The 9,372-nt window shown below is 39.8% G+C and overlaps 1 protein-coding gene across 1 annotated transcript; it reads left to right on the top strand.

The window, feature by feature from the left end:
- The first annotated feature begins 1,932 nt into the window (after window positions 1–1,932).
- soat1 (sterol O-acyltransferase 1) lies at window positions 1,933–9,368 on the top strand. The gene is made up of 15 exons (XM_070831987.1): window positions 1,933–2,083; window positions 2,926–2,984; window positions 4,499–4,647; window positions 4,806–4,865; window positions 4,995–5,102; window positions 5,274–5,559; window positions 5,692–5,770; window positions 5,907–5,991; window positions 6,067–6,112; window positions 6,213–6,342; window positions 6,447–6,544; window positions 6,643–6,741; window positions 6,929–7,064; window positions 7,203–7,348; window positions 7,446–9,368. Exons 1-15 carry the CDS (start codon window positions 1,933–1,935, stop codon window positions 7,521–7,523), a joined length of 1,710 nt encoding a protein of 569 aa, XP_070688088.1. The 3' UTR covers window positions 7,524–9,368.
- The last annotated feature ends 4 nt before the right edge of the window (window positions 9,369–9,372 follow it).

The raw sequence follows: 9,372 nt of genomic DNA, 5'->3' as shown, positions 1-9,372 counted from the left end.
GTGGAATTCAAAGCGTTGATATTACAACTCAGTGTATTCAGTGTATCATCATCCTCACAGGGAAATAATGAGCAACACTATCAAAATAAAATTCACACTTTGAGCATGTGGAGTGAAATCGAGCCATATGCATCTGTTGTATTCTTACTGAGCCTGTCTGCACCATATGAATGAATGCATTTATTTGATCATTTAAAAATTAAATTATAAATAATTAAACGTCACTGAGGATAAAAACAAATTAAATCTCAAAGGCTTCTTTTCCACTGTGGTACAAATCAACGCACCACATGTACCACATGCACAGCTGTCAGAAAACATCACAAAGTGTATTTGTTACGACAGGAAACACCTTCAGTCAGGCAGCTGAATGGCCTCAGTTGGAAAGGTTGCCATTCTCTGAGATAATGTAGATGTTCATGATTTTGTTAAGTGTATCGTTGTGTCAACTGATTTTAATTTGCCACACTCAGCTCATGAGACCAGTTCAATGTATGAATTATGACCCATCATGTTTTACTTAGAGGGCACATGAGATCTGAAACTATTTAGAGTATAAGATTTTTAAAAATTTTAGAATTTGGGGAAATACTGTGCACACCTCTGAAAGAAATTGGTATAAACAAGGCTGAATTACCAAACAGGCAAACACAGGCATTAACCGCAAAGCCCCAGATCCCAAGGGGTGGTAATTTGATTAATTACATCTTTCTGGGCCAATATGGGAAAATGCTCTGGTAAAATCCAACATCAGCCGACATGAGAAGGTATATAGGTCCTGTCTTGAACAGTTCCCCAGATAAAAATCTAGTTTTAAACCTGTTCGTTTTTTCAGCTGAAAGTGTGCCTGCATAAACACAGTTCCTAAATACAATAATTTATTTATTTTGTTCAGTGAGAATTTACCCGACAAATGAATAAATAGAATAGTAAAAAAAAACAGATAAATGAATGAATAAATCAGAGATTAATTTAAGTGTCACACAGCAGTGGTTGCACCATGGTCCAGCATACTATGCATGGTAAGTGAGAGTAAATGAATCTAATCAACTCTTTTTGTTGTGTATGTGGAAATCTTTTGTTAATTGTTAAAAGTTATTGAGTCTCGACACATAGTCCTGTCTGGAGTCTTGTAGCTTTGCAATCAATGTCTGGTTTAATTAGGGCTGTAATTTGGATTGTACTCGACTCTTAAGGCCGCTTATATTGATTTTTTTTCTTCTTTTTAGTTAGTCATAAAGCATATTGATGACTGATGACAGCCATGGTCACCACTGTGGGCGCTGATGACGTCGAAAGGAGGAGAGACTTTGGACCAATCAGCGCGGGCCTCCCTGCTCCCCATCTCCCCAGTAAATACAATGGGGAAGGTGAGCAGCAGCCCAGTCTGGTGTCATTAAAGGAGTTTCACGTCGGAGTTTCTGCTCCAAGCGTTGGAGGTCGACCGAATAAGAGAGAGCACCGGGCGGCTGAAGCCAGTAGGTATCCGGGAAGTCGGTGGGTAGCATTTTAATGACATGTCGCTCCATGTGTGTCAGCCTCAGCTAACCATAGACGTCAACAAGTTGGCTAATTTGACTCGGTGCTACTCAGTGCTAGCAGCCGTGACTGTCACCAGGCAGGTTTACTGGAGGAGAGTGACTGAGCCAGCATGAAGCCAGGTGGATGTTCAGCTGAAAGCTGAGAATTTGGCTCCCTGAGTGAGTCTTTACACCAGCTGGAGGAAGCTAACCGAGCTGTTAGCTGTCTGTCTGCTGCGTGTCATGTGAGAGTGATTTGATTGTTAACTGTGTCTGTCAAAATCCTTCACATTTTTGTCCATGTGAGGAAGTGGTGTGAGTCAGTGAGTCGCTCCTCAAGACATGAGACATTTACTCTGGTGATGTGACCCTGTGATTATTTTCTTTACCTGAAGTTGCCTGTGTCTGTAGGATGGAGAGTGAAGGTGAAGGTGTCCTGAGGTCTCGCTGCCGAGCCATCCCCAAGAACCCCCCCTTCCCTGATTTAGACAGCTCTTTGGAGGGGGACAGTAGTCCAGGAGAGCATCAGCAGGGCAACGGAGGCAGCCACATTACCAGCAATGGTAGGAAAATCTCAACTATCTCATCAGCAGGGTTCAGGAAGGGGACATTGATCTCTCATTGCAGTAACATCTGAGTTGCAATGTGCATATTGATTCAACCTCTACCTCCCTTTTTTATTTCAGTAAATTTCCCTGGATGTATTACTCACTGAGGTCATGTCATGGGATGATGTGTTCCTCTTAAACAATGTGAAGTGCTACTGCTGCTTGTCTCTGTTTGTCTCTGTGTGTGTGTTTACGTTACCTCAATAACTTTCCAAACGTGTTCATCATCAGACAGCTGGCGAGGCTAATAACCTTTAGTAACCTTAACCACAAGCAGTCAAATTTAGTGGACAGCAGATTGTACTACCTACACTCATGGGTCATAGGTTTGTCTCCTTTTGGATTTGCACCATTGGGTCTCAAGACTGATGTAGTTTGTAGTTTGTTGTTTTTCCAGAGCGTTACTCTTTAACAACACAATGACTGTAATCTACAAAAATAATAAAAAATGTCAACGTCGTAACAGAAAGTGTTTTTTATTGGGATACACATTTTATTTTAAAAGCAGGTTTAACAGCAGATTTAATCTTATGTGAACAATTAAACCAGAGCAATCTCCTAAAATACCCCACTGGTAGATTGTTTGTCACTCATTTTTTATATATTCATCAGTTGGTGTTTACATTTTCCAGTTTTGTTGGGACAAGGTGACCTGATAACTCTCTCGGCTATGTTGTAAATCTGGGCGTATCCACAGCACTTCCCTTTAGAATGATAGTAGAAGATTACAAAACAGCATGTTGACTGGTTTTATTTGATCACATGTTCAGACTTGTGTCTTGTCTCTCCGTTTTCAGGAAAAATAGAAATGGAACATGTGATTAGCAAAAAGCTACAACTGAAACGGAAAGCAGAGGTGAGTAAGTCAATAAGGGACACTTTAAGCACCCTTCAAGTGGATCTTAAATTGGAGTGATCCTAGCTTCCCTTCAATTAATGTGCTTATTTTGTCATCCTGCCATCAGTCAATAATTTCGCTTAGGTTGGGACACTTGGCCACACACAAAAATACAGTACATTTCATTTTCTTTGTGTGGTTTATTTCTGTTAGTAGTAGATTTTTAGCACTTACTTTATTGGTGGGTTGTTATGTTTTAATGGGTTACACGCAGGCAGACATTGTTTGAGAAACATAACAAAACAAATCCCTAGCACACTGATTTTCATTCTCTCTCCAGTCACAGCCTGTAACCATGCAAACAGACCAGTGTTTTGACGCTACCGTGACTTTATTTTCATGCATTTTGCATGTGTGTGAACTTCACCAGGTGGTGTGACAACGATCATTTTTAAAGTTTGCTGTCAGCACATTTTGTAATATTAGAATTGTGAGTTCACAGTACAAAAGTACCTACAGAGTTCATTGTGGGTGTATGACACAGTTAAAGTGTCATCATTATGCTAACTCAGAGCTGCTGGCGGCAGGAAGAAACTCTGCCCTTGACTGTTAACAGATATATAATTTCATAATGCAGTTAACAGTGCTACAATATAAATATATTTCATTTTTTTTGCAGTTTTCTTGCTGTGCATTTAAGTCTCGTGCTTTGCTTGGAGAAGAATCACTATTAATCATCTCAGTAAGGGGCTCTATACGAGGAGATTTCACTATTCCGATGTGGAAAAGTGCCTTTAGATAGTCAACCTGGTCTGTCAGAGGTTCAAGAGAGACAAATGTAATTCCAAATCATATCAGACAACTAAACACCTCTATATATTTCAGTAGCCAACAAAATAATGGATGATTCATACATACACATGTCAGCACTAATCTCTCTTTTAGCTGCTATCTGTTCTGTATCTGTGTGTCTCTACTGTTTTTAACAACTCTGTGTCCTTTTCTAATCTTAAAACTGTATGCCCTGTTTTGTTACTGCTATGATTTATTTCAGGAACTCTTTTTAACATCTTGGCCAGGGACTACAGATTTATTTTACCATGTGTATTTATTAATGTGCACTCTCCCTTTTCTCAAATAAACTAAACTAAATGAATTTACTTTCTATTACAAGGAAATGTGCTCAACATTTCTACATTCACATTTGACACATTTAGAGCGTTAGTATCACCCAGAGCAACCGCTGGTCACTGTGTGGGTGTTTCAGTGGGCTTCTCACTTAGACACTTGGACACTTGAGAGATTAGTTTTTTCAAGCCATGTCTTCTTTCTCGGTAATGAAAAAATAAAAGCAATGCAAGTTTAACTGTAACTATGAATCTTCCCACATTTAACACCACTTAAGGCTACAGTCCTCCTCAGGAGAAACATCATTATTGCCACATAAATACAAAATATTCAATATTTGTTTAAGCATTTGCAGACTGTGAATGATAACTCTTCCTCTGTTTTCTTTTTTTGCAATTGGTCAGTACTTGAAGAGTGACCTGATGCGTCAGTTTGACAGTCAGGTCAATGACTTCATGGACAGTCTCATTGAGGAGTCGGCCAGCCTCGAGCCTGCACCCGTACCTGCCGTCTTCTCACCTCCGCTGTCAGACAAGGAGCGGAGCAAACTCAGGTGCTGCCTTTTACCTTCTCTAGCCTATCAAAGAAAGCTTTATTTTAAGTCGTGCTAAATACTATGTTGTGGACAAACCATTTCCCTGTTGGTCATTAACTCACTTTTTCTGCCAACAAAAATAGATTTACACTGATGTCACTCTGTTTTCCTTTTAGGCATTTTCGGCCTCCTCGTGGCCAGGGAAAGCAGTTTGTCAGTCGCAGGTCCCTCCTAGAGTAAGTTGACACATTAATCTGAAAGAAATATAATTAATGCTAAAGTACATTTGTTTATTATAGTGGAGGATTGTTTGTTGTCGACATCAGTGTACAGATTCTGATCACCTACTGTCTGTGTTTCTGCAGTGAGTTGTTTGAGGTGAACCACATCAGGACTATCTACCACATGTTTATTGCCCTGCTCATTCTCTTTATCCTCAGTACACTGGTGGTAGATTTCATTGATGAAGGCAGGTAATGCAGATGACTGCTATGTATAATGCCTTATGATTTGTGCACCAAATCACCATCTTGTTTGTTTTACTTAGCTTTTGCTGAAGTAATGAAGTTTTTAAATTGTTATAGCTTTTCAACTTGGTAAGATCCTCCAAGTTTCTCATCTGTACTTTATCTCCTTCGCCTCAGACTGGTGCTGGACTTTGACCTGCTGGTCTATGCGTTTGGACAGTTCCCTCTGGTGATGTGCACATGGATCTGCATGTTCCTGTCTGCGTTGATGGCTCCCTACACGCTGTTCCACTTGTGGTCACAGACCCAGTCTGGGGCTTACAGTCACCCCAGGTTGTACAGTTTGCTGTTTGGCTCTGTATTCCTGCTCTACCAGGCTCTGGGTCTGGGATTTCTTCCTACATATGTGGTGGTGACCAACAGCATGCCACCTGCATCCTGCTTTATCGTCATCCTGGAACAGGTAGATGACTAGTGAGACTATTTTAGATTGATCAGTGGAACCACATCCACAGTTGGTGTGTCTCTTGAATTTATTATATTGGAAAAGTTGTAATGGCTGCTGTGTCAGTTTTTATTATTTGTCTAATTCCAGGTGCGTCTAATGATGAAAGCCCATTCATTTGTCAGAGAGAATGTACCGAGAGTCCTAACATGGGCGAAAGACAAGACTAGTATGTAACTTTCCAACTACAACATGTTCTGTTCCTGTTTTTTTTGCTGCCAATTCATACAGTGTCCTTCTCTCTCATAGCTGCTGTGTTTCTTTATGTCCCTATATTGATAAGCTGTCTCTCTTGTCATCTATAGGTCCCAGCCCAGTGGTCCCTCAGGTTTCTCAGTATCTCTACTTTCTGTTTGCACCTACACTCGTATACAGAGACAAGTACCCCAGGTAAGTAGACACTCTCATTGTTTTTTTTCATACTGTACGTGTGTTTGGTAAAACCATGTTTCATACTTAATGCAGGAACCCACTGATCAGATGGGGCTACGTGGCCACAAAGTTACTTCAGGTACCAACATCTTTCACATTTAAGGCTAACCCTACCCAAAAGTGCAAGCCAAAAGTATTAGCTCATTTTTCTGACTATTTTAACCATTTCCACCCCACAGGTATTAGGCAGTCTGTTTTATGCCTATTATGTGTTTGTACGGCTGTGCATCCCTCAGTTCCGCAGCATCAGCCTGCAGCTGTTTGACCTCAGGGCCATGGTCCTCTGTGTCTTTAACTCCATCTTGCCAGGTAGACCTTTATCAACAAAAACCCTTTCAAACATCTCTTAGTCTCACTCTGTCTCAAGGAATGCAGTAGTAATACATCCGTACCATTTCGTAAATGTTTTGCAGGTGTGTTGGTTCTCTTCCTGGGATTCTTTGCCTTCCTCCACTGTTGGCTTAATGCTTTTGCTGAGATGTTACGCTTTGCTGACAGGATGTTTTACAAGGTACTTCTATTGTCAGCATCAGCTTCAGCTGAATTTAAATTAAAGTTCCCATGTTCTACTTTATATTTGACATGATTCATTTTGACTACACATCACAGGATTGGTGGAATTCAACCTCTTTTGCCAATTACTATCGCACTTGGAACGTAGTGGTCCACGACTGGCTGTACTACTATGTGTACCGGGACATCCTGTGGGTGAGTGGTTTTGCTGTCCGGGTTTTATTGCAGACAGTTTTTTAATGATAGAAGAAATTATAACAGCAGTGTGAAAAGCCATTAAACACATTTTCCAAGTTGTTGCTAATGTAAAAATGCACGGATAAAAGCTTTTATGCCACTGTTGTTTTGACTTTGTCTGTTCTCTCTGCTGTTGCCATTCCAGATGTCTCAGAAGCGTTTCAGACCAGCAGCCATGCTGTTTGTGTTTACAGTGTCTGCAGTGGTCCACGAGTACATTCTTGCAATCTGCTTTGGTTTCTTCTATCCTGTGCTCTTCTGCCTCTTTATGTGCTTTGGAAGTAAGTGGAAAAAATCTCAGTGCTCTTCACTATTCTAAGCTAAACCTAAAAAATATTTCTATTCTGTCTGTATTCTGACACACAAAAACAAGCTATGCCTCCTTGTCCACCCTCATCTTATTTCTCACTCTCTGACAGTGATGTTCAACTTCATTCTGCATGACCAAAGGAAAGGTCCCATCTGGAACATAATCATGTGGACATCCCTCTTCCTGGGTCAGGGAGTCATTATCTGTCTGTACTCCCAGGAGTGGTACGCCCAGCGCTACTGCCCCCTGAAGGAGGTAACACCTGCAGCATTGCTTTGTGCAGCCTGGTGAAATGTTGCACCCTTAAGCAAAGAGCCAATTTAGCTTCACATGACGTCTTTTTTCATTTCAGCCTTCGTTTCTTGAGTTACTGACGCCTCGCTCCTGGAGCTGTCAGAGGGGCCTGATGGTGGACTCTGATAGGCTGTGATCTACGTTTGGACTACTGCCAAGGACCATCACTGATCAGTATAAATTTGACCAGCCTCTCTGTTACTGTCATAACTTCTGGTCTTTCGAGTTTGTTTTATTTTATTGCTCTAAGGTCATGACTGAGTCTGTGTGTGAATGGGTGGAGGAGAAACAGTAAGTGTCTGCCAAAATGTTATTTACTCTAACAGCAAAGCGATGCCTTACTTACCCGTTTTATGTTTTCAAAAACAAACCCAACAAAATTACAAGTTCACATAAATCCACACGTGAACTTTTATTTTTATGTATTATTTATTTTTCAGGTGTATTCCCATTACTTTTGCCTTGATCAACTGTGAAACCACTCCTTGTGCCAATATGATAGTGGCAGTCATGATATGGCAGCTGAACACAAACATCATACTATACAAACATCAGTCACATATGCAGTAACAGTTAATATTTAACAAAATTTGCAGTTACTACTCGATTATGACGAACATTCAGTACCTTGTTTTGAAAGACTTTTATTTATTTTCACTGCCAATAAGATTCATTTAGAAAAAATGGCCATTTTTTGGTGTTTTGTATTAATCTACGAGCAACTGTGGCCTCTGTATTGTAACTTCAAGATTGTAGGTGTCAGTCGACAGGCTGATGTAGCTGGGAAATTATTTTATAGTAAATATGAAACTGATACAAAGCTTTTACACATTGGGGTACACTTGAAATCTTGTTTTTTTTTTCCCAAATGTAATACTAACCTTTGTCATAATCTCCAGCTGTCAACCGACAGTGATGTTGGGCACAACCCTGACTCTGAATTCCATAAAACAAATTGTTAAACAAAATAGAGATGACAACTCTGCTGTATGAAGTTAATATATTGTGTGACTGCTGAATGTATTCTTCTTTTTGATTTGAATATCTGTCTATAATTTCAATTTAACTGGTTTGAACTAGTGCCATAGAGAAAGTTTCTTGTGAACCTAAATTATTGTGTTCAGGATCAATGTTGAGAGTTATGTGAAGGTGAAATCCCTGCAGGATAACTACTACTGTAAATGTTGCAGCTGGCTGCTAGAACGTTATAACAATGAAATAGTGATGATACTTTAGCACTAAGGGCTACAGCTTTGTCAGATAATGAGTACATTAAATGGGACGGTGTGTTGTTTAAATAATGCAAGTCTACATTTTACAGAGCAGCTATTTTCTTGTTAAACTAATGGAATAAGGAACTGATGTGCTCAGTGTTCTTTTGGTTCTTGTCGTCATGAAAAAAATGTGTTCACGCATTTGTTTTGTTTTTGAGGAAATCAGAAAGTCGATGCACATTTAATGTTGCCAATTCTGACAGATTTCAAAGCAGGGAGACTGTATTCACTCTTGTGAATAATGAGATGCACAATACAAGGTAAAAACCAGCTATGGAAAACTCTGCACTTCCAAAAACTGTATGACCACAAGGTGGCACTGTATTAAAAGCTTTTACTTTTATCCTTTCCCTGCTCTACATGGCTGTGAATTATGGTCAGGAGTAAGAGAGGCTCTCCCAGATTCCCTTACAAATTTTATATAAACAAACACAGGTACCAGCAACCTATTTTTGTTAAACTGTACAGATAATAGCAGAAATATTGGAATGCCATGTGGTACTTAATAATAAGTAACTCATGAGGATGTGCACACTTGGCTGAAGCTTTAATCTTGCTTTATGCCTCAGAGATTTTGTTAAAAAGGATAATATTTATAGATAAGAGCCAACCTGCAGATATGCTGTATATTTAGATGAGAGATTTATTTTTGGGAGCAGAGTTTTGCCTACTTACTGTCATTTATATTAATTGTGTCAGGTTTTGTGAATC

The sequence above is a fragment of the Pempheris klunzingeri genome, chromosome 6 (genome assembly GCF_042242105.1).
Source record: "Pempheris klunzingeri isolate RE-2024b chromosome 6, fPemKlu1.hap1, whole genome shotgun sequence".
Lineage (NCBI taxonomy): Eukaryota > Metazoa > Chordata > Actinopteri > Acropomatiformes > Pempheridae > Pempheris > Pempheris klunzingeri.
This window is presented reverse-complemented; position numbering and strand designations above follow the sequence as displayed.

What these genes read in the sequence shown, in the direction of transcription:
- soat1 (XM_070831987.1), top strand. Translation starts at nt 1,933, where the DNA reads ATGGAGAGTGAAGGTGAAGGTGTCCTGAGGTCTCGCTGCCGAGCCATC. An exon ending in AAGGAGCGGAGCAAACTCAG is followed by an intron (nt 4,648 to 4,805) that starts GTGCTGCCTTTT and finishes TTTTCCTTTTAG; the next exon opens with GCATTTTCGGCCTCCTCGTG. An exon ending in TGTACCGGGACATCCTGTGG is followed by an intron (nt 6,742 to 6,928) that starts GTGAGTGGTTTT and finishes TTGCCATTCCAG; the next exon opens with ATGTCTCAGAAGCGTTTCAG.